The following is a 24,704-nucleotide window of genomic DNA, read 5'->3' on the forward strand; positions in this document are numbered from 1 at the left end:
TCAACATTTGATATAGGTTTGCTAAAACGTATTACTGTTGAGTTTTTAAACAGGCACACACTGAAAATTTGCTCCAGTCCTCAGATACAGCCTTAAAATGCTGAGATAACACTATTTTAAGTACAGTGTACCTGTTATTTCAGTTCTTGCATTCGTAAATAGTTTTATATTAAGAGTTCTGTATTTAGATGCTTGTCATTACCAGTAGACCAGCAATACTATTTTATACTAAAACCTAGCTTTTGGGCATCATTGAAATGTTTTATTATTTTTTTAAGTATGTTTTTCTAAGCATATGAAAATTCACAGTGAATAGGAAATACACTTAAGAAGTTTAAATTTAAATACTGTGAAGAGATGGGGATAGAAGGATAAAACAAAACATAGGTCGTTATTTTGTTTCAAGCTAGTAGCATTGTATGATTTTCAAGCTGCAGTCCCCTCCCTCCTCCACAAGACAGATCTTTTTTTAGAATATGCTATTAAGGCTGCTCTGACTAAGAACACTTGTTTAGTAACAATGATCCCCCTGCCCCACGCGCACATTTTGTTTTTAACTTTCAATTTTTCAGGCTAGTTTTACTCTTATTTCCATTTGGCAACATTTAATTGAAAGATCTAATTCATTATTTACAATGGGTTTACGGAATGAGCTCTCCAAACAAAGGCAGTTACACAGAATTGTTTATTTAGCAGTTTTAATTTTAGAAGCTCTATTCTTCAGTGAAGACAGTGAAGGCCATGCAGCCACTCCTTCAAAAGAATTCGGCTCCCAACTAATGAATAGTACTGCCAGTAATTGTATTCCTTGAAGGAGATCTCGCACAAATAGACCCTTGTAAAAAGATCTGTTGACTTCTTGTATAAATTCTGCTCTTTCCCATTGATTTATTTGGAATTTTCTCTGAAAACCGTTACATTTCCATGAAATCCAAAAACATATGTAAGAATATGAGCTGGCTCAGGAAAATATTTCAAAACGTGGCTGTGGGAGTCCAATGACTGTATATTTAGAAAGATGTACCTATTTGATAAATAAAATAAGTTTGCTGTCTTACAATACTAATGCTATGTGCCTGGAGATTGTATGTTCTCCCCATGTTTGCATGTGGTTTCTCTGGGTGCTCTGTTTTCATCCCACAGTACAAACACATACTAGCAGGTTATTTGGAAACACACGTTCTCTGTGTCTGTTCTTTCCAGTGCCTTGCAATGGACTGGTTTTCCAGCCAGGATGTGTATCCTGCCTTATGCCCATAGCAGTTAGAAAATGGATGGATGACAGTACAGTGAAAATAACGGAATAAAATAATTAAAGAATAACTCTAGTTAATGTGGATATTAAACACTTTATCTTTTTCATCTAAACAAGCTTCTTATATCAGCAAAAAGAAACTTAGGTCAGGCTTAATCTAAACAGTAAAGTTTGCTGGTTTTTGCAACTGTTTGCATGTGCATTGAATAGAAATGTCACTGTGCTCACAAAATGATCAGTAACCATAACCATTTAAGCAGGCTTAATTTGTTATACCAAATATTAATGTTTAGGTCATATTGAACTAGACAAGTGTTTATTATAACACTTAAAGATAGAAACATACTATACATGTCTGAACATAAAAATAGTACATATATTTTTTCATCACTCACAACTACATAATTATTGATAAAGTCTTCAATTATACCTCTAGCCATTTGAAATATATGTGCCAAAGTTTTCAAAGCAATACTTTGAATCATTTTGCTTTTTATCTTTAGGTATCAGTATTACCTCCAAGTTAAAAAGGAAGTTCTTGATGGACGTCTTCAGTGTACGGTTGAGCAAGGTATTAGACTGGCTGGTTTAGCAGTACAAGGTAAGTTTTAGGTATATCTTCATAAATTAATTGCAAGATTGTTGTCTAGTTGTGGTCAGAGCTTTGCAGTACTTCGAAATAGATTGTAATAAATTGAAAATTGAAAACCAATAATGTATTTAAAAATTTGCACCTAACACTGCTTTGTATTTCGAAAAAATACTGACTCATCAAAGGTTTTATATTCTGCATCTATGTTAAACTTTAAAGTTTTTCTTATTGCCTATCATTTAGACCGATTGGGGAGTAATTATCTTGATAAAATATTTTATGTAGACCCTTTCGTGTGAAGACATCTCAAAGTGCTTCACAGTAGAGGTAACAAATCAACAGTATATGGTTAGCACGAACATGTTGAGACGGAAAGACAGCATTTCTGTATTACAACTTAGGAAACCTTACCCTGAAGTGCTGTTTCACATGTATTTTCAAACGTTTTTTGAAGATAGAGACGGGGATGTTTGTATGGCCTCAGGTAGAGTATTTAACTCAGCACATTTAAGCACATTTCAATAAAAACGACCATCTCCTAGTGCATGGTGTCTTCTCATTGTGAAATGTGGCAAGCCTGAATTTAAAGTGCAGAGCTGTAAAAAAGGAGCAGAATACTGTATCTCTGTATAGTTCGGCAAACTTTTGAGGTGAGAAGCACACTGACTGATTAGCACTTTGTACTTCAGGAGAAGGATTTTGAATTCAAACCTATGTGACACTGTTAGTCAGTTCAAGGAGGCTTGAACAGAAATGATATTCATGTGAAGCATGGATCTGTAAGAGTCTAGCAGCCAAGATTTAACCATGCTGAGGTCTGTAGGTGGCCTGCTTAGAAGCACCAGCAAGCAGTTCATTGTCCAGTCTTGAGAAGCTTGGAAAAGGGAAAGGCGCAGTTACACAGGTACAAGCAGGACACCATTATAATATTTCAAACATGAGGTAGTGATTTTAATATCTGATAAGCAGCATGTAAGAGCAGTCAAACCTAGATTTGTGTCTGCCTCAGTCCGCTTGTAAACAGAGTGTCATCATTGTAACATAAGACGTTCAATGGTGTTGGATGATCTGGTCAAGTGGTGTCATGTAGGTACTGAAGGGAAGAGAGCCAAAAACAGTATTGGAATACAAAAAATATAATATTTTAAATAAATATTTTTTTTTAAAATAGAACACATGTACGTCTGTTGTAGCCTATTTCGCTGCTCCATCTTATAAATGTATTTCTGCCAATTGTCCATTGTCCATTGGACCACTTTTTTTACAGGATGTTGTCTGTACAGTAAACTACACATCACTATACCAAAAATGTCATCTACATCGTCAATAATTCCATTCTGTATGTGAACCACAAAAATTTAATCTGCAAAAAGACACTGGAAAAAAGACATACTGCAGAGTGCGCAAAATTTTCAATACCTCAATAACTGAGACCAAGGGGAAGATTTTCCATTCATTTCAGCTACTATACTGAACTGGTCATACTGTTTAAACAAACATGAGCCTAGGCCAATAATTTAATGAGTTATACTTGATATATGAGCTGATTGTCAGTTTTGTTACTGTTTAGAATGTTTGTGCTTACACTTGACGTTTGGGACATTAATGATGATGGCATTATATAACTATTTGCGAATGGGTCTTGAGTTAGACGCACATTACTTAGGTCTTGTCTTGGACTCACCCCCACTAACCTCTTCCCGGACTCGGTCTTGTCTCGGACTCGACCCCCTGTGGTCTCGGGCTAGACTCGGACTAGGTGGTCTTGACTACAACACTAGATTTTACACAAGAGTAAAGGGTTGTGGGAGTCTGGAATAGGCTGCCCAGAAATGTTTTTGAAGTCAATACTCTGGCTTTTCATGGATCACTTAGCTACTAACAAGCAGACAGGCTTACATTTAATTTTTTATTATTTACAAAGTGGTGTTCACACCTGCCTATTCACTGATGATATAAGTCAGAATAAAGTATGCCTGCAAGTCCCATGGTGTGGGACCATACAGTATGTGAATCATTTGTAAGTGATTGTGGAATGTAAGATAATAATGGTCATTATTAATTGATAATTATTGTTTCAACAGTCCTTACCTCTCATTTTGAAACATTCATTTTTCTCCAGCTGATTTTGGAGACTTCAACCATTTCCAGTCCCAGGATTTCCTCAGGGAGTATGTGCTCTTTCCAGTGGTAAGGATAATTCATTAGCTATTGGGTCCATAATGTCAAGTTTGACTTAATTCACAAGGAAATACTATCTTAAGGAAAAGCTGTTTATCTTCATAAATACATAGATATAGATAGGTATAGATAAATACTGTTTAAACCATAATTGCATAATGTACTGTAGGATAGAGATCCAGTGTATAGTTATCCTCAAACCTTAAAAATAGATTAGTACTGTATCTTTTTATCAAGTCTAAACAAGAGGTTAAATAAGATGCATAAAAATCTGTAAAAAATATAAGATGTTTTGGATTATGGTTTCAATCAAAGTATTATTGTATAATTTGATTATCACAATTGCAAATGAAATTATGAATACTTTAATTCAAACGAGTGGTTGCACATAGAGAAAATGTGCAGTGTAAAATGCATGCATCATAAGTTCACAAATGACAACCTTATTGTTGCTTCTATTTTGTTTCTAGTAATATGTTTGTATTTTCAGTTTTGACCCTTCACACTTACATCACTCTTGCATAAAATGTTTTTCTTGTGTTATGTTCACTTGGCCTTTCAAAGGTTATTTTGTTACTTAATTATTTGTTTACCTGTTGTACTTATCTGGGTAACTTACAAAATAAACAGAGTAAAAACAGCCTTCAAATACAATGCGTTATTGTGATTTTCAATTAAAACCACAGAGAGCTGCTGAGTGTTTTACCTAATAAGTCCCTCAAGGAGTTTACAGGTAACACTAATTGCTAATAACACAGAGCCCATTTAACTTGCACATTAGTTTTGCAGTTTCACAATTAAGCCCAGAGTGGATTTTCTGTTGGTGCTGGTTTATTTTTGCCTGAATAAGTTCAAACAGAATATAGATGCATATATAGAATAAGTGCAAGTACAGCATTTAAGATCATTGTATTTAATAATTAGCCAATCATTCTAAATTGAGAAAGAACATTGATGCTTCCTGCTAGATTGAGATCTAGTGAAGACTGAATAACTGTTCATTACCATTTAAAGGTAAGGAGGAAGATAGGTAATTTGAAAATAAACACAGAAAACAAAGAGCCCAAGGTACTTGAATAATCATTAGCAAGAACTTATGTCTGTCCTCCATTGCTACTGGTTAAAACGTTCCTAGTCAATCATTCCACTTCTGTTATGAAGGGTATTAGAACCCCAAGAAGCATACCTGCAATCAAGCAAATGGCAAATTAAGCGATTTAAAGAAAACCTGTCTCCCCTGAGAGTGGCTGAACCTTGTCACACCTTTCATTTTTTTAAAAGAGAAACACCTCTAGGCTGTGTCAACAGGGCTCAAGCATTTTATGACTTTTTGTCATGCTAAGAAGGTATAAAAACAGAGAGGTTAGGGAAAGGTTTGATTTGCACCCACTGTAACTTGCAAGAATGTCAGTTCTTCACCTTGAATGCTCGGCTGAGTCGAGACAGACCCTCGCAGGTGTGCGGCGGCCTGAAGGCACGTATTCTGCCTTCTCTTATTATCTCACCAGAACTGCTGCATACTTGTCTGACAGAAACAAATATAACAAGGAGGCCCTGCAGTATGAGGGAGGGGGCCAGAAGCAGAACCTCTGCCAAAAGGCTGTTTTCTCAAGGCAAACGAGTCCTTCTGCACTGTCAAAAATGTTTAATCTGAGGTTTAAAATTATTTTTCTGGAGTACCGTAGTACAGCACATTTGTAATTAGAGGTTATAGTTCTGTGTATTACAATCTTGAGTTTTGTATTATGTTTGTTTTGGGCTTCTAAAGGGTGCCATGCATTCCGACAGTCTACGTTTTGTTTATTTCAGAAATGGACCCAAGATGAAGAAGTACTAGAAGAGCTGACTCAGAAAGTTGCTGAAGAGCACAAGAGTCACTGGTAGGCCCATGTGAAGGAATTCAATTTCATTCTGTGGCAGAATATTCTGTGCAGTCTTCTTATAACAAAAACATGATATTTTTATTTTCAGATGTGAAATGGATGGATATTTGAGATACAAAATATGAGGGATTGCCTCTGCTTTGTTTCTTCATAGAAATACTGGCATATTTTACAACATGAGTGCAAACAAGAGAAAATCATACATACCATTTTGCATGTTTGATCCTCTGATCTAGAAATGAGGCTTAGACTGAAGAAGTGGCATAATCTTACAGCTTTTCTCATTACCCTGGAGGAGCTTAACTAGAGTTTATCTTAGATAAGGCTAAAAAAGGGATTATCTTAGATGTCAGATTCTGATGTTTAGCGTAGGACAATCAGCTGGGCACTGTTAAATGCTTAATTTAATAACATGCCAAAAATGTTCCATACACAACCTGAAATTTATTTTTTTCTTCTATATTTGCATACTCTGTTGAGCAACATAACAGTTATGAAAGAAAGCTGGCCAATTGGCCCATCTAGTCTGTAGTAAGTAGCTGATTGATTCAAGTACTGTAGCTCATCCATATCTTTCTTGAATGGAGTCTGGGTATATTGGCTTCAACACCATGGGTTGGGTAGCACGTTCCACAAAGCCTTCAGATGGCTTCATCTGAAAATGTGCTTACCAGCTATGCCAGAATTATTGATATAAATTAGGAAGCAGGGTGGCGCAAATAAAAATACCTCCTTTGCTATATACATCTCTCCAATTCTGAAAGATACAGAAATGATCTTACAGTAACAAAGTCTTTTGTGATTTTATTAATATCATACCACTCCTGAAAATGGTTCTCCATCAAGAAAGAACAACAGCAATTACAAATAGGTCTTCCTTTCGCTGCTGTGTCTTAATGATCAGCAGTTGCTCTTTTTTACCTCTTTGTTTCTGCTTTAGCCGAATGCCACCTGCAGAAGCAGAGCTCCTGTATATTAAAGAAGTGGAGAGGCTTGAAGGTTTTGGGCAAGAAAGCTTTACTGCTAAGGTACTTTGTTCATTTTTTACATACTGTTGATAAAAAGCTGTGGTTCTTAAGCTGATTTTATTATTCCACATGCAGCCTCAGAAATAAAATAGGATCCTCAAAAAGGCTTGTAGACTACCCTTATAGGCACATGCCTTTACTATGTACCCTTGCTGCACTGCTTTTGCTGTTGTGTTATTGATAATATTTTCGATCCCATTTTACATCTGTGATATTTATAGGTACAGAAGCAGAACTGGGATCTTTTCACAGTGCCTTCAGATACCATTCACCACCTTTGGATTTTTTCTGAATTTATGCTACAAACTCAAATAGAAATACTTTTCTATGGGATGTTTTGTCAATGAGCTGCACAATGTTACTCTATGCCAAAGTGGAACAAATGTTTTTTATGTGTAATTAAAATGAAAATACTGAAATATCAAATCTAGACAAGTACTCACTTTTGGTAGGATAAACGAAATTGAGCCCAGGTGAGTTTAAGTTTCATGTGACCGCTCTCTGCCATGTAAATGGAGTCCATTGGCCCTCTCCCCCAGTCTAATGAAGTCTAATGAATCATCCTTAACAGGTGCCAACATTTGGAATAGTCAATTGCTGATACATTGGTTGAGTTAATTAAACCAGGCAGACTATTTTTTTAATGCTTGCTAGTATTTAAAGGCATATCCTTTTTCATCAGCCTACCATTGTGGGTGTTGCTAGTGTAATACAAACACTTTGGTCAATACTTAATGTCTTAATACGTGATGGACTGCTGTATATTTTCTTTTCCAGGATAACTTTGCCAGTGACATTTATCTTGGAGTTTCTTTTATGGGGGTGTTTGTCAAACACAGAAATGGAAGATCAACCATTGTATATAGGTAAAATCAAAGATTCACAAAAGCATTTTCAATTATTTAAGGATATTTTTAGTTTCTATCTTTGCTACCGAATGTTACATACTTAATTTCTAAAAAAAGAGTACATTCTTTTCTGTTTGTATTTGGTAATGTCCTTTGAATTATTTTGTTATATACAGAAGTAGCTGCTAACCATTTAAAAGATAACTTTTGCACCAAGGTGCATACAAACTGTAAACATTGATATATTACACAGATGACCTTATGATGTCATTTATATTTATTAATTAACAATTCTATGAGAGGTGTTACCATGGGTGAAATGTAAAGTGCTAGTGGAATGCAAAGAATGTGTTATCTTCTTTTTGCAGATGGAATGACATTGGCAATATCACACACAACAAGTCAGCAATTACCATAGAGCTAACAAACAAAGAGGAGACTGTCCTTTTTCACACAGTAAGTGTTATGACTACAAAGAGCAATTTCAATCCATGCTTAGCTACTCCAAGGTTATCTCATGTGAAAATGTAAAAAGTGAGGAGTATATATGTTCCATTAAATATCTTTCACTTTTTGAAAACAAGAAATATTCAGGTAAACTTTCTACCACCTGCTACATCATAAAAAATAATGACTTTAGGATCTGAGTGGCCACTGTCTCTTATGGGTTTTCTATCCTTCCAAAACTCTCGATTTTATTTGAATCAGTCATTCACTATGTTTCCAGGATTAAAATCTCTGCAGATGTTTTATTACCTACAAAATTTGATGGATACCATCCCTACGGAACAGGAGTGGTTACATTTGCTTTTGTCATGGTGTGCTAACTGATTAGAACTTGTAATTTTTTTGTAATCAATAAATCGCACCTAATGCAAAAATAATTATGTGTATTTCCAATGTACAAGACATAGGAAAGAGTTATTCAATCACATTTTGACCATTTTTCCAGTGGGGCTGTTAAGATAATTTCTCATTCCTCTTTCTTGTCTAAGTGTGTAGACTTGCATACAGCTGCTCATATTCAGCACATTCAGAACTTAAACAGTATTTAAACATAACTGCTCCTAAGAATGCTCTGGACATTTGTCCAAATCAAAGAATACTATTTAGATTAAAAGAATGCTGTTACGGTTTAAAACACTAACTGGGAGAAAAAGAACACCTTTTTATGAACAAGTAATAGGTTTATTCCATGCTGAAAAAAAGGAGGAAGAGAACACAACGTTTCAGCCGTGGATCCCTAAACTCCTCCACTAAGGGCAGCTGTTCCGCCCTCACCTGGAGACAGTTATCAACTCTTTTCTGGGAGAGAACCATGACCTCAGTCTTGGAGGTGCTTGTTCTCATCCCAGCCGCTTCAAACTCGGCAGCGAATCGCTCAAGTGCACGCCGAAGGTCACAGTCAGATGATGCCAAAGGATAACATCATCTGCAAATAGTGGAGATGCCACCCTTAGTCCCCCCAACTGGACACCCTCACATCCTCGGCTGCGCCTTGATATCCTGTCCATGAACAGCACAAACAGGAGTCCAGTGCCCACAGCGAATTACTTTGACTTAATGCCAAGAATTCAGACACAGCACTCACTGCATATAGGTACCGAATAGCACACAAACGCAGTCCCAATACCCCATATTCCTGCAGCACCTCCCACATCACATGCCGAGAGACACGGTCATATGGTCATATAAGTTTGGAGTTTGGAGAAGCCATGGAGAAAGACTATCGGATGGCCTCCAGGTTGTTCTGGCAAACCGTTCAGCGTCTCAGGAGGGCCCTCCTCGCCCAGGCTGTGCAAAGCAGGAATGGGGATGTACTGACCTCTTCTGGGGACATTGTTGAGTGGTGGAAGGAACACTTTTAGGAACTCCTCAACCCGGTGGACATGCCCTCTTATCAGGAGCCAGTGACAGACATATCTGATGCGGGGGGGGCCATCACTGTGGTCGAAGTCACTATGGTGGTCCGAGGACTCCGTAGTGGTAAAGCTGTCGGGGTGGATGAGATCCGACCAGAGATGTTGGAAGCACTGGACACTGTTGGGGTATTGTGGCTAACGCACCTCTTCAATGTTGCATGGAAGGCGGGTAAAGTACCCTTGGACTGGCAGACTGGGGTGGTGGTCCCTATATATAAGAAGGGGGAGAAGAGGGTGTGTTCCAACTATAGGGGCATCACACTCCTCAGGCTCCCTGGGAAAGCCAATGCCAGGGTACTGGAAAGGAGACTCCGCCTGGTAGTTGAGTCTCAGATCCAGGAGGAACAATGTGGATTCCGTCCTGGCCGTGGAACAGTGGACCAACTCTTCTCCCTGGCGCAGTTGCTTGAGGGTGCATGGGACTATGCTAATCCAGTCAATCCATATGTTTTGTGGATTTGGAGAAGGCATATGACCGTGTCTCTCTCGACCAATAAACCCTAATGTGAAAAGGATGCAAAAACCGATTCAGGCAATTATAAACCAATAAGTCTGATTTGAAATATACAGTTAAAGTAGCAATTATTAGAACTAGAGGATTACTTTTATGGACATATCTTTGTCAATACTCAACATGAATATAGATACTGACCAACTTGTTCAGGTTCAGGGCATATAGAGTATTTAGATTTTCAGAAGACTTTTGATAAAGTTCATTATAAGAGTAAATCTCAGACTACATGTGGTATGCATTCAGGACAACTGTACTAGGACCAATGTTCTTTCTTATATATTAATGTTGTGGGTTCTAGTATAGTTAATAAACTTGTCAAGATTTAGATGATGCCAAATTAGGAGAATTAGCAAACACTATAAAAGCTGCAAATTAAATTTTAAAAGATTTTGCAATTTGACTGGTCACACTCCTGGCAAATGATATTTAATGTAGACAATTGCAGGGTATTGCTTGCTGATACAAAACTATAAATGTTATGTAATGGGAAATACTGACATATAAGAGGCTACTTACAGAATGTTTGTGCTAGTTATTTACGTTGACTCATCACTTACATCTACAAAGCAATGTGAAAAAACAATTTAAAAGACAAAATCTTATAATATATATTTAAAATCTAAGAATGTAAATAAAGGGTTTTTATTAAAATTGTATAACACACTAGTAAGGCCACATCTAGAATATTGTGTACAGTTTTGGTCAGTATGTTATAGAAAAGATATTACCAATCTGAAATAAGTCCAGATACATTCTAGGGTTTAAGGGAGTTTTCTTCACTGCCCATCTAAAGGATGTGGACTGTTTTAGTCTTGGACAAAGACTATAAGGGTGCCAGATACAAATTCAGAATCCTCCAAGTGTACCCAGCAGATTCCTTTAAAATGAACAGTGAAACATGAACCAGAGGACACAAGTGAAAAAATACATGGATTTGCTTCTTTTCCCCAAAGGATTGTGCAAGTATGGAACTACTTTACATAGCAATGTTTTTGAAGCCAATACCTTGGCTCCTTTCAAGAAACGTCTGGATGAGATTGAGTATCAATTAACTATTGAAGCCAAATGGCCTCCCCATTTTTAACTCTTCTCATATTCATAGGTCGAAAATATTCTTATATTTGGAAGAACCTACAGGAAAAAAATATACATATAAAGGTGATAGTGTTTGGAGAAATGACCATGAACAGTCTCAGTAAGATATTATGAACAATGAAATCCCTTAAAAATATTTTATATGATAAACTTATTTTATAATTTTGTGCATCTTTTATTGTTGCTGAGGCTGGTAATTTGCAATGCAGTTTATTTTGCATGATTGTATATCATGTCAAGTAGCTATTATTTTATAAATGTTTTTTACCTGCTTATTGGTCTGTTAATTAAATAGGCTCGTACAACAATAAATTGATTATTGTAAATCATTCACAGTGTAATATGTATTTTATTTTTAGTTTACTGGTCACTTTAAAAGTTACATTAACAATAGATTAAAATATGAATATGGGATCACTTAAAGCACTGTCCTTTAGGAGGCTGTCTGCCCTCAGATCTAATTATGTAGCACTTCATTTTACTTTACATCGTTCCTCCAAAGACCTCTTGTTGTGTTTTGCAAGCGTAAACAAACCCTGAGATCTTCAACCCCAGGCTAATATTTTCCTGTTGCTCATTGCATTCCATTTTGAAGAAGTAGTTTGTCTTCATATAATGCTTTGAATTGAGACCTGTGCTGACATCTGCCAAATATTTCCTAAAAGAGTCATGGAGTGTACAGTATTTACAATTTATTAGTGAAGCACAGTGTGCATGTTTATCTCTGCCACATTTTATTTAACATTTTCCTGGAGCAGTCTCTGTAGAAATACATGTTTGCTGAAGTTTGAGGCACAGAAACAGCATCAGAAATAAAAAAAAAAAACATGTTGGGTTAAAGGTAAAGGATATGTGAAATACTGTGACAAGCATGATCATTTCAATCATATCTTCAGCACACTTTCAGTTACCACTTATCCAATTTGTTATCATGGTGGCCCAGAGCCTGTCCCGTGAAGCACTGGGCGCAAGGCAGGATACACCCTGGACAGGACAGCAGTCTGTTACAGGGCACACAGACACAAACATGCTGATTTTCCCAGAAGCCAGTCAAGTTAAGTGTGTCTTTGGAAGAAAAGCAGAGCATCTGGAGAGAACCATGTAGACACGGGACACATACAAACACTGTGGCGATAGCACCTCAGGTTCTGAATCCAAGGCCCCAGTGCTGTGAAACAACAATGCTAACCACTGTTCCACTGTGTCTCCCTCATTTTATACACTTAATGTTATTATTATGAATTACATTGATAGAGAGCTTTCATCCCCAAAACTCTAGTGTTTCAGGTGGGCAGGGATGTTGAATCCCAGAGCAGAGTTTAGCTAGAACACTGAAGTTAACACCCTCTTCTTATCTTTCAAACATGGATGTTTAATGACTGGTAGTCAAAATATTGTACCATATTCCTGACTTATCCAAAGGACAACACCTCCTACAGCACAGTGTCTCTGGTCTCTACACCGTTGCACTAACATTTTGACTCGGAGGAGTGCACCAGCACCACTTGAAACAACAACAACCTGTCCTATCATAATGCTAACTAGTCCCAGACTTGCTTTGCTTCTGAGATCTTATGAGATTAAGATACAGTGTGGTGAAAGTGGTTAATCGTGTAAAATACTATGTCTCTTAATTGTCCCAGAAGCAACTTTGTGATAAATGAATGGCTGGTTTGAAAAAGATTAGGACTTTTACTGAGGGAACTACAGAAGATCAGGGAAGACTTTCCAGGTGTACTGTATTTATGCTTGAGAAATGAAGATTTATTTTTACCTTATGTTTTTCAGGATGATATGGAAATGGCCAAATATATTTCAAGATTGTTCACTGCCAGACACAAATTCTACAAACAGAACAAAATTTGTACAGAGTAAGTGAATTTAAAACTGTTCATAATTTTACTTGCTTTTCTGTAACAATACCTGTTGTCTTTTTTTTGGTTTGAAAAACAAACAAAAGCATGTTAAGCATGTTATTCATTATAACATAAACGTTTATTGGGTTCATGTCCAATTGAAGGGTTCTTCAAGTACAATCTGTTATATAAACTAAAATATTATATTTTCTGGATAAGACAAAGTACTTATTTGCTTTGTTCGATAAAAGATAGCTTAGTGGATACCAGCTGTGCACTTTATATTTCTCTGATATAATGAGAAGATACTTATGTTTGCACCAACTGTCCCTTTTTAACTTTCCTCACAGTTTCTCAATGCTTTCCCAACAGTACACATTAGCTTTCAATAGATAATGGACTAATGTCTTTGCATGTTATTTCTTGTTTATTTTCTTTTCCACAAAAAAACATGATTTGCTTTTAAAACCTCATTCAGAAAGATAAATTCCTTCGGGCAGAGCGGTGGCTCTGTGGCTAAGGATCTGCGCCTGTGACTGGAAGGTTGCCGGTTCAAATCCCGCAGCCGGCAGAGGAATCCTACTCCGTTGGGCTCCTGAGCAAGGCCCTTAACCCCAGCTGCTCCAGGGGCGCCTTACAATGGCAGACCCTGCGCTCTGACCCCAGGCTCTCTCCCTATCTGTGTGTCTCTGTGTCTGTGTGTCTCATGGAGAGCAAGCTGCGGTATGCGAAAAGATAATTCCTAATGCAAGAAATTGTAAAGGGTAAATAAAGTAATGTTATATATATATAAATCTCAATGCATGAAGATGTGTGTTAAAGTGCCATCCATACAAACAAAGCAGATTCTTCTGTAAATTCATTGAGTGCTATAATTAACCAAATCAAAGAAGTGATTCTTTGTCCCTCCACACAAATCGTCTGAGCATATTGAAATAAATTAGTTGTCTTCTTTTAATTGTTGCTTAAAGTTTTGAAAAGGTTGTAATAAATTTTTAATCAACTGGCCTGCATTTTGTTTCCACAGACAGTCCAATTCGCCTGCACCAATAAGGAGAAGACCAACGTGGAGCCGTTCATCACTGGTACGACGCTTAGCCAAAGTTGATTAAAAAAAATCTCTGTAATGTTCATGCTCATGGGCACAAGTCTCAATCCACATAGTAAGGTGGGGAAGAAACTACAATCCATAGTGCAGGTGGGGGGCACTAGTTTGTTGTAGGCAGGTCTAAGTACATTTAGGAGTTTAGGGGAAAGAGCATATAAGGATTTCATACAGGACCCCACGAATAGTAGGCGTCATTGTCTATATCAAAAGGTTAATTTTATTTACATTTCTGAAAAAATGTCCTCCACTGCATCAACATAAGTGTGATAGACTTTTTCCTGTCTAGCATTACATTCTTCTACACATTGATTGGACTTTCAGTTTTTATGTTGTCATTCCTGTAGTGCAGTTATTTGTGTTCCAAGCATTACTTAATACACTAAGAAGATGCTCTCTATATGCTGTGTGTATAAAGAGTGATAAGCTATGCCTTTGACACTGATATGTTTATAAAATGAGAGAAATTAAGAAATAAATAATTGGCTATACTAATGTAGGAAACAAGGCTGTAAAACTAAATGGGTGTGTAGGTATTTTGTGAGATGCATTCTTTTTTTACAGTTAGCCTTCAGCTCTACCAAATACAATACAGTCCCTGGTGAATAATAAAAATGAAAATGGCAATATTTGTTGCAGTTTCCTTTGCCTTGGGCATACACAGAAAGCTTTTATTTGCTTTTTTTGTTCTGCAATCCTCTGAAGTATTCTGTTAACATGACCGATTCGGGAAATGGATAGTTAAAGTAAGTACTTAAAAACATTCTAGTTCTACCCTGTTAAAACAAAAGGAGTTGAGATTCATAGGCAGGAGATTGTGGATTATGAGTATTGTATTCTGAAATGATATTCAGTACCAGCAAACCAAATTAATAGACATTTTTTGACAGAACTCACTGTTTCACCAATATGACATTTGGACTGTTACAGCTACTCTTGTTTAAACTGTGTATTTATCTTGTAAACAATGACTAGAATACTGTACCATGTTTAGTACGTTTTATAGTGTCGTGTTTACTGTATATGACACCTTGTTTATGCAATGCAAGCAGTGGTCTTTTTACTGCAGTTTCTAGAGAAATGTGCCAAACTACCATAATATAAAAATAAAATGGAAACAGTGTAGCAATTAATTATCTTTGGATAAAACTATTATATTTCTAAAATGTCTGAATGCAGATAATTATTTTTCCTAAGAAACCAGTCTTAGATGCACCATACATTAATGTTGTTTATTCTTTATATGTCATATTTTTAATTATTTAATAAAGTAATTTCTTCAACAGATATCAGTTGCAAAATCTAAGTATCATGGAGATTTATCTGTAGTTTACATACCATAGCAAAATACCATTAATACCATTAGCAAAGCACCCATGTGCATGCTTCTACTTTACTTCTAAACTTCATGTTTTCAACAAATAATTGGCAAATATGGGCTATGAAAAGGGCATGTGTCATGAGCTAAAAAAGTGATAAAATGGTGCACTGCAACAACACCGCCCCCGCTGTATAAGTGTGTGGGATTAGGCTTTGGTTTCCGTTCCTGGTTCAGCTGATTTTTGTTCTACCTGAGCATTCCATTAAATACTTGAACCCTTAATAGACCAAATTATAGGTTGAAACTCTAATTGTGTTGATTCCTAAACCTGGAGGTTGACTTTTAACTATTGTTATATTTTACTAAATAATAATAATTGCTAACACTTATATAGCACTTTTCTGGACACTCCACTTAAAGCGCTTTACAGGTAATGGGGACTCCCCTCCACCACCAACGTGCAGCCCCACCTGGATGTTGCGATGGCAGCCATAGTGCGCCAGAACGCTCACCACACACCAGCTATCAGTGGGGAGGAGAGCAGAGTAATGAAGCCAATTCATAGATAGGGATTATTAGGAGGCCACAATTGGTAAGGGCCATTTCGAAATTTGGATGCTGGGGTTACACCCCTACTATTTTCCAGAAACGCCCTGGGATTTTTAATGACCACAGACAGTCAGGACCTCAGTTTTAGGTCTCATTCGAAAGACGATGCCTTTTTACAGTATAGTGTCCCCGTCAGGACGAACATGGATTGCAGGGTTAGCACAACCTTAGTTTTTCCCAGGAGGTCTCCATCCAGGTGCAGACCAGGCTCTCACCTGCTTAGCTTCAGTGGGTTGCCAGTTGTGAATTCCAAGGTGCTGGCTGTGACCTAGTTTGGCTTATTTACTTTTAAAGCCTTGATTTTATTATTACCTACATAATTACCTTTTGAGTTACTTGACATTTTTTCTACTTAAAAATAATTAGAAGACAGAATGCAGTAGCTTCAAAATAGAATATGTAGAATATGTCTCTGTGTTAATAGACAATTCTCATCATCTTCTATCAGTAGCATCTAGTAAAAGTCTGCTAACAGACATTGTAGTCAAATGGGATAAAAATAAAATTAATGTATCTTTTCAGGAATATTGATATTATTCAAAATGATGGGTAAGACATTCCTTCATGTTCAGCACTATTTTACTTTAGATTTTAATTTAGAAGTTGATAACTAATTTAAGATTGAAAACTTTAACAACTTTGCATATATTGTAATTATGGCAAGTGAAGTGAAACAAAACCAGGTAAACTGGAATCTTCTGTGGCTGAAATTACCACTGTTGAATTACGAGCACAAGCTGGAGATAAAAATCAATATTATAGTCCCATTTTAATCTAGTCTCTGTTAATAAAATCTCCAAGAGGAGAGTTCTCTTTTATTCAGCACTTTGCTTTTGTCTTTCAGCAAAGACCTCAGTCATATATCCTGCAGCCAATGCATACCCAATATGGAGAACACTATCAAGAAACACGAACATCACAAGGTACCTTTTGTCCCTTTGTCTGAGGCATCCACATCAGCCAGCCTTCATTAATCAATTTTACTTGAACAGTTTAGTAAATAATTTTTTGTATTTTATGATCAGTATTCCATATATCAAAAAGGGAATAGCTCTTGGCCACCCAAACCCTAACGCCTTTGAATCTGCCTTTTCCACCTAGCAGACCTTAAGAATTTAATACACGTTTTAAACTACAATTACTCCAGCAAAACAGCAACAAAAAACAACAAATAGTATATCGTTAACATTGGATTAAAGCATTACTAAATTTGATTTTTAGCAAAAATACAGCAAGAGTAACACAACACACCACAGTTTGTTAAAATGGAAATGTGATGATTTCAAAATATTTCTCTACTATTTTGTTTATGTAATCAGTAAAGAACAGAGTATGGTTTTTATAAAGGTCAGGAGGTCAGTGCACTGATGTTCAGAAATCACAAAACATTACATCATTCAGTGATCCAGGTTCAAAGAGAGCAAAAATTTAGTTTTTGAATTACCTTAAACAAAGTGATAGTTAAATGTAGTTTACAATACCATATTTGATATGACATAGGAAACAAAGAGCATAGTTTCTTTTCCACTAAGTCAAGAGCACCAGAAATCTGCTTTGAACAAAGTTTTGCAAATCATTGGAAGAGAATAATTCTTATTTATGGTTGAATTTATTTTACAAGTTGCTTACGTATATACTACTTATTATAATTATTTGCTAGGGATAAAATGCCCTTCCAAATACATTTTGCAACATTTTGCTGTACTATAAAGAAGGCAGTAAGGCCTTAGAGAGTTCAGGAGAAGGGCAGCTAGATATACAACTGTTTTGAAAGAGAGAGTAATTGATTTTTGTTTTACTTCTGCTTAATAGATTTAAGTGAAATCTCTGGAGTTTTGAAAGGAAGATACAGATTGCACTAAGCGTTTTATTCTGGTTCATCCAGCATAATAGGAATGTAAATTAATCTTTGTTATTTTAGAAAGGATACATTGAAACTGTTCTTCATGAAGAAACATAAATTCCTTGGTCTATTTGCAAATTTGCAGTGTTGATGCGAGGATACTGTGATTCTTCAAATGTCTGCTGAATATTGTTTTATGATTTGTTTAATTACAGGCCTAAAGCAAATGTTGAATACCAAAAGGGAGTGTTCTTTTTTAGACTTTATACTAATTTATTAAATACATTCTGGCAGATAACATGAATACTTTACATTACTGTTTCTTGAGGGTTTCTTTAACACTGTTAATGAAATATGAACATGTCAATGAACACAGAAACCTCAAAATGCCAGTAGGAAATTTACTTCAATTAAAATAATTAAACATTCCAGAGATAGAGTGGTACCAGATTACAAAGTGAATAATGTACTTGTTCTGTCCTTTCTTTGTAACAGACAGCATATTCCATGAAGATATTAACCCCTACTACAAATCCCAGACGAGTCTCGATAGGTGTCCAGTTGACTATGCCTTCATGAATGGGACTGTTCCCAATGGCAGTGTGTACAGTACCCCCAGCATGAACTCTCTCAACCATTCCCAGACTTTCATTCAGGCTTCTCCAATGTCTTCCAATCTCAGCATTCCTGGCAGTGATATCATGAGACAGGACTACATTCCCAGCCACAGACATAGTGCTATTATTGCACCCTCCTACCGCCCGACCCCCGAGTATGAAGCAGTGATGCGACAGAAGAGAGGGATTGTCCACATGGACCATAGCCAGTCCCTCAGAAACCTCAACATCAGCAACACCTTTGCGTACAGGCAACCCGAAGGCATGGTATACAGCCAACCAGAAATGAGGGAGAGGCAGTATCCGAGTCCTTATGGCCCACAGGTCAGTTACAGCAAACCAGTTGCTCCCTCAGCTCATGTGAACCCCAGCAACTCAGCAGCTAGTCAGGCAGCTGCTAGTGCCATATCCCATACTGTGAGTACACCTGAGCTTGCAAACATGAAGCAGCAGGGCACTCAGGGCTATAGCACAGCCCACATGCTGAGAAACCACTTTTCAAGACCTCCACCCCCTTATCCTCGCTTCCGACCAGCCACCAGTACCCCAGACCTGGCCAGCCATCGCCACAAGTACATCAGTGGAAGTAGCCCTGAACTGGTCACTCGCAAGGTGCAGCTATCTGTCAAAACCTTCCAGCCCGACAGCTCCCCTGTAGTGCACCAGTCCCTGCAGGAGGTGAGTGAACCCCTCACAGCTGTCAAGCACCATCCCTCAGTAAATAAGCGCCACAGCCTAGAAGTCATCAGCAGCATGGTACGTGGTATGGAGGCCATGGCCTTGAAGACGCTCAATGCCCCTTTGCCCCGGAGGAACACATTGAGGGAACAGGTGCAGCCCAAAGAGTCCATTCAGAAGGCCCAAGAAGCAACCGCACAGTATCAGCACAAGAAGACTTTGTCCAACGCCACCATGTTGATACACAGCAGTGAAAGTGAAGAGGAAGAGGAGGAAACCCCAGATTATGATGTTCAGATCCCAGGGCTCAATGAAGACATCAGTGCCCAGCTGCAGGCAGCTTTGGCTAAAATTCCTAATAAGCCCCCCCCTGAATACCCAGGTCCTAGGAAGACAGTTAGTAATGGAACTCTGAGGCATGAGAGAAACCAGGGTACAGAAGAGGCAGCAAGAATGCGAATGATGAAAGCTGGTCAGAGTCAGGTCACCCCCCACTCTCGCAGTGAGCAGATCGCTGTCAGTGGCTCCCTGCTTGGACCATCGATTTCAGAGCCTGACTTGACAAGCGTGAAAGAGCGCGTCAAGAAGGAGCCGGTCAAGGAGAGGCCCGTGTCAGAAATGTTCTCTATTGAAGACAGCATTGTGGAAAGAGAAATCATGCAGCGGGTATGTAACCTTTTTATTTGTTTTTCATTAATGGCACTTGTTTTGAATTTTTTTTTTATTTTAGACCTGGTCAGCTATACTGGGAAAGAGAAAAGCATCTGGCTCCAGAAAAATACTATATTAAATACTTTGCAAACTTAATAATACATGTGTATATATAAATAAATATGTAGTAAAGCACACATTATAGTGTAGTTTCTAAATGAACTTTAGTGGCATTCTCTTGTCCTAGGGTCTGGTATGTTAGATAAAACATTGTCAGCAACAGTGTATGCTCCCTTGCACTGTTACATCGGCCAGGTCTGCCAAAAAATTGAGATGTTTCCTGTCAAAATGTGAATTGTATATTAAGACGGATTTTGAAACGGTTCTATTTTGCATCTGTATTGTGTTTCAAAGTAAACTGCCCCTTTTTATGAGACGTTTTGTAAGCATCTCTATTCTAATTGAGCCTTTTCTGAGTCTATAATAATGTTTATATAATCGCTTGTTTAATATAATTTATTGTGCAAGTTTTTATGAGTGACATTTTAGTACTAAATAAAAATTAGTTGCCCCCCCCACAGTGCCAGTAATTAGGCTTTTTGTTTAACTTTAGATTCTGGTGCAAAATATTAATTTATCTTTTTAAAAAACATTTATTACACTGTCTTTACAGTAAACATTTTAATATACAGAGCCAGACCATTAAATACATTAAATATAAAGTTATATTTTTTCCCCATTTTTTAAAAAGTCTTTCACTATTTAATTGCATATTGATATTTTCCGAATTCAATTAAAAAGAGAAAAGCTTGCCCTATTAATTTCCCCATGGTTTCACAGATTCTGACTATCAGTAATCTTGGACTACAACACCTAGGGTAACATTAGGTTGTCCTGGATTAATGCTAATCTCTGCTAAACCTATAGATTAGGTAGGATGTTTGGGGAATTTAACATTCCTTAAATTGAGGCTTGTGGCAGTCTGCACAGTCATACTGACCACCAGTCACATTAGTCTTAGCCTTTAGCTCTTTTGTTATGTAATTTGTATATATATCCTAGCTATTAAAATTGTGGGTACACCTGAATAAATTCATAATCTCATTTATTCAAATGCACCCAGGAAAAGAAGAAACAGTGTGTGTTTATCTTGTTTTATCAAGAGTCACCATGTGTCCCCCTGACTGCCGTGTGTCTATAAAAAATGCATAAATGATAAAGTAATACATGAAAACCAATTTAATACAAAGTTATATATACATTATATATACATTTTAAAAATGCATTGTCTCTTGCTTTTGCTCACCGTGTAAGTACAAAAAGTAATGGGTTAAGCACAAAACGTTTTTATCTTAATATCACACTGATATGTAACATAAAAATTTCCTTTTAGATCTGCTTTAATGGAATTTTCAGCAATATAAAAGGTACACATGGAAATCATTATTTGTATAATAGTCTACTGAATTTATGGTGGCATGACATGCAACTTCAGTTACAAAACACATAAAACTAATTAAATTTAAAAATGTTATTTTGTCATAAATTCAGAGAACAGTGGCCTACACCCTGTGTATCTGTCAGTAAATGTTTGATCTTCAATCCCCTTATAACAAATTTGTATAACTTGCATCCACATACAATATATAAGATTCTTCAATTGTAGTGAAGGAAGGCAAATAAAGTCCATATACAAACCATTTTGTTTTTTATGATATATTTACAATTTATGTGAGATACTGTATAAATCAGCATTGTAAAGATGTAAAGACTTCTTTATTCTTAAATCACACTTCACAAATCTTACAACATTTTCCTTTAATATAAATTTGTTCCACCTCTCTTTCCAGTTAGCTAAACAATAATTCTTGTTTCCCATGCCAGTTGTCCTTCATGAATAAATGGTATCTTCACAGTTACTTTAGGCTAGAGCCATTTCTGGAGACAAACTTTCTCAACAAAGTAACCTACAACATGTTTTTTGAGAATTTTCAAACATTCAAAGTGAAATTTTCTGCTAATGAAGAATTCATCTAAAAGCTAAACTCGAAAGTTTATTTTTTGGAGACACATAAGAAGCAAAATAATCTGAGCTTTAACTTCCTTTTATTTGCAGCAGATCAGGATGTTTGTTAGTTTTTATCCACTAACTAATGGTGTCAGCATCAGTATTGAACAATCTCATTTTGGCAGCTTTTAGAAGGGTGCTTAAAATTAGCAGAGATTACTTTCTGTAATCCCATCTGCTGTGAATAAGTAGGTCATAGCAGTTTCTGCAGAAGTAAAACCTGTGTTTTATGCTCTTACCTCCTCATATGAGGTTGTTGGAGAAGAAGGTCTATCATTTGTGTTTGCTGAGTAAGCTAAGACTGTCTGTGCTATGTGGTTGTAGCAGTCACATTTTAAGAGAATAAAAAAATGTACTTTATTGCTCATTGGACATAATTAATTATTGCTGAAGTGTGTTGTCTTTCCAAAAGACTTTGGAAAAGCAGAAGATGGCAATGGATTCTCTGAAGAGACCTTTAATGATGGCAGCACTGAATGGTCTGTATGTTTCAAGGATGCCAGTGCCTGAGAACCAGCAAGACGATTCCTCCAAAGTAACTACAGATGAAAGGGTAAGGTCTTGTGTTATCAATTTTGGCAAGTTAAAGGGTTAGTGACTGTATTTTATGTCTGTATAAACCTTGTTTTTCAAATAACTACATTTAGTTTGAAAAATTAATAATCCCTGCCCCTCCTGTGTCTAAGAGGCATTTCTGCTGAGGTTTTGGAACCATGAGCTAATATTTATATATTTGCCCTGGCATTAGGTTTTGGCTTCTTCATCCTTTTCTGTAGAAGTGGAATGAAAACTCAGCAATGTTTCAAAAGTGCTCTAAGCAACATGGAATGTTAAACAAAGAAGTCTTGCTTGCAACTGCAGGTTAAGCTTAAAATTACAGACATCATAAGTTCTGATATACTAACACATCAATCTTGTAGGCTAACATCTTACATCTCCCTTTTAAGGTTTTAAAATGCTGTTCTTGCAACACTGAGCATAAAGTTGTAAGACGAATAGCCTCTTTTTGGAGATCCAAAACCCTGCTCAGTGCTTTGGATCCATGGTTACTAAATCATGACATCATATGACCAATTAAACCCAATAACCCAGTCAATTGAATTATTACTAATAATATTAGGGGATTGGGTGAAACAAAATCCTGATGTTTTGTGTCTCTCTAGAGGCATGATGTGTTTCAGAAGTGTTTTTGAAGGAAAATGCACTTTATCTCAGAAGTGATGGGCCTCTTGTGTTGTAAATTTTTTTTTGCTTCCTCGGATATAAGCTTATCATGGCACATCTTTCTTTAATACAGGCTCTCTCTAGATCTTCATACATCCATCCATTTTCTAACTGCTGCTTCCAATTCATGTTTGTGGGGTAGTCAGAGCCTGTCTTTCCAACCTGTTGGAGCCAAGGCAGGGACATCTTTAATGTCTACAAAATAAACAAAAGGTGGTTAGCTCAATAGCTTATCTAAAAGATACACCTAAAACATCATGCACCCAAGGCGGATTTTTGTTTGCTCAAAGACCTGTCAGACTCAGTGTTTTTAAGCAGATATGTGGGCTCCAAGCTGATATAAGTTGTTTAAAGGTTTTAACTGCATTCGAAAGAGCTGACATAGAGAACCAAGATTGTTCACCCTCTGACATGCTTTCTTTTGCTCTCCCCTGTAGTGTAAGATCCTGGAAAGGAAGTTGGAAGAGGACAGAGTTTTCACAGAATATGAGCAGATCCCAAAGAAGAAAGTGGACTGCGTCATCACCACAGCAATCTTACCAGAAAATGTAGAGCGTAATCGCTTCAGGGATGTGGTGCCATATGAAGAGAACCGGGTTGAGCTGGTGCCAACCAAAGAAAACAACACTGGCTACATAAATGCCTCTCACATTAAGGTGTGTTTAGTTGAAGTTTTAGAATGTACAGTAAAAGTTAGAAATACATTATGTAAAGGATCACATCCTCACAAAAGAATGGACATTTGGATACAATTAATAGGCATCTGTAAAGAAAAAATACAGTTTTATAAAGACTGACTTAAGAACATAAACATTTAGAACAAGAAAGATAGGTGACTGGTATGGGGGTAAAGGAAAACACAAATTCGGGAAAAGGGAATATGAGTTGTGCCAAAAGAACGAAAATAACAGACAAAATAGAGCTAGCTAATTAAGTGAGGGGAAGCTTACCTTACAAAACAAAACCTGAAAACACCTGGTCTTAGGTGTCTTCAAATACCCAAACTGACTACCCAAATCCATACAAGACAAAAGGCACTCACCCATACTAAACTAGTGTTTCTAATACAAAGACAAACTACATGTGCACAATGTACCCGGCAACCTTAACTAACCCTTACACAAAAGTTCACACAAATAGATCAACAAGTGAGCTATGAATACAAATAAGGGGAAATGAGTGTAGACACAAGGAATAGGGTACAAAAGAGCACAGAGGTTGATATAACACGTTTGGCAAGGTAATGGTGAATAAAGGATAATACACACAAACAAAAGTACAAGGAGGAGACAAACAAAAACCAACAAAGCCGAAGCTATGTGGAAACACACACACGAAGTGAAATTAATGAAAACGAAGTAAGATGAAGCCGAAGCAAAACGTAAGCGAGATGAAACCGAAGCCAAAGCTGAAC

General features: G+C 36.9%; 1 protein-coding gene across 2 annotated transcripts in view; it reads left to right on the plus strand.

The window, feature by feature from the left end:
- The window catches only part of LOC102689771 (protein tyrosine phosphatase non-receptor type 14), a 95,826-nt gene that overhangs the window by 61,624 nt on the left and 9,498 nt on the right, over positions 1-24,704 (plus strand). For both annotated transcript variants that reach the window (XM_006626052.3, XM_015351711.2), the window contains 12 exons: positions 1,759-1,856; positions 3,970-4,037; positions 5,838-5,908; positions 6,852-6,939; positions 7,717-7,805; positions 8,156-8,243; positions 13,107-13,189; positions 14,202-14,259; positions 17,054-17,132; positions 18,548-20,013; positions 22,479-22,619; positions 23,728-23,946. In XM_006626052.3, the coding sequence (XP_006626115.2) occupies positions 1,759-1,856; positions 3,970-4,037; positions 5,838-5,908; positions 6,852-6,939; positions 7,717-7,805; positions 8,156-8,243; positions 13,107-13,189; positions 14,202-14,259; positions 17,054-17,132; positions 18,548-20,013; positions 22,479-22,619; positions 23,728-23,946 (2,548 nt within the window). The remainder of the gene's footprint in view (positions 1-1,758; positions 1,857-3,969; positions 4,038-5,837; positions 5,909-6,851; positions 6,940-7,716; positions 7,806-8,155; positions 8,244-13,106; positions 13,190-14,201; positions 14,260-17,053; positions 17,133-18,547; positions 20,014-22,478; positions 22,620-23,727; positions 23,947-24,704) is intronic.

This window comes from Lepisosteus oculatus, chromosome 2, assembly GCF_040954835.1.
Source record: "Lepisosteus oculatus isolate fLepOcu1 chromosome 2, fLepOcu1.hap2, whole genome shotgun sequence".
Classification (NCBI taxonomy): Eukaryota; Metazoa; Chordata; class Actinopteri; order Semionotiformes; family Lepisosteidae; genus Lepisosteus; species Lepisosteus oculatus.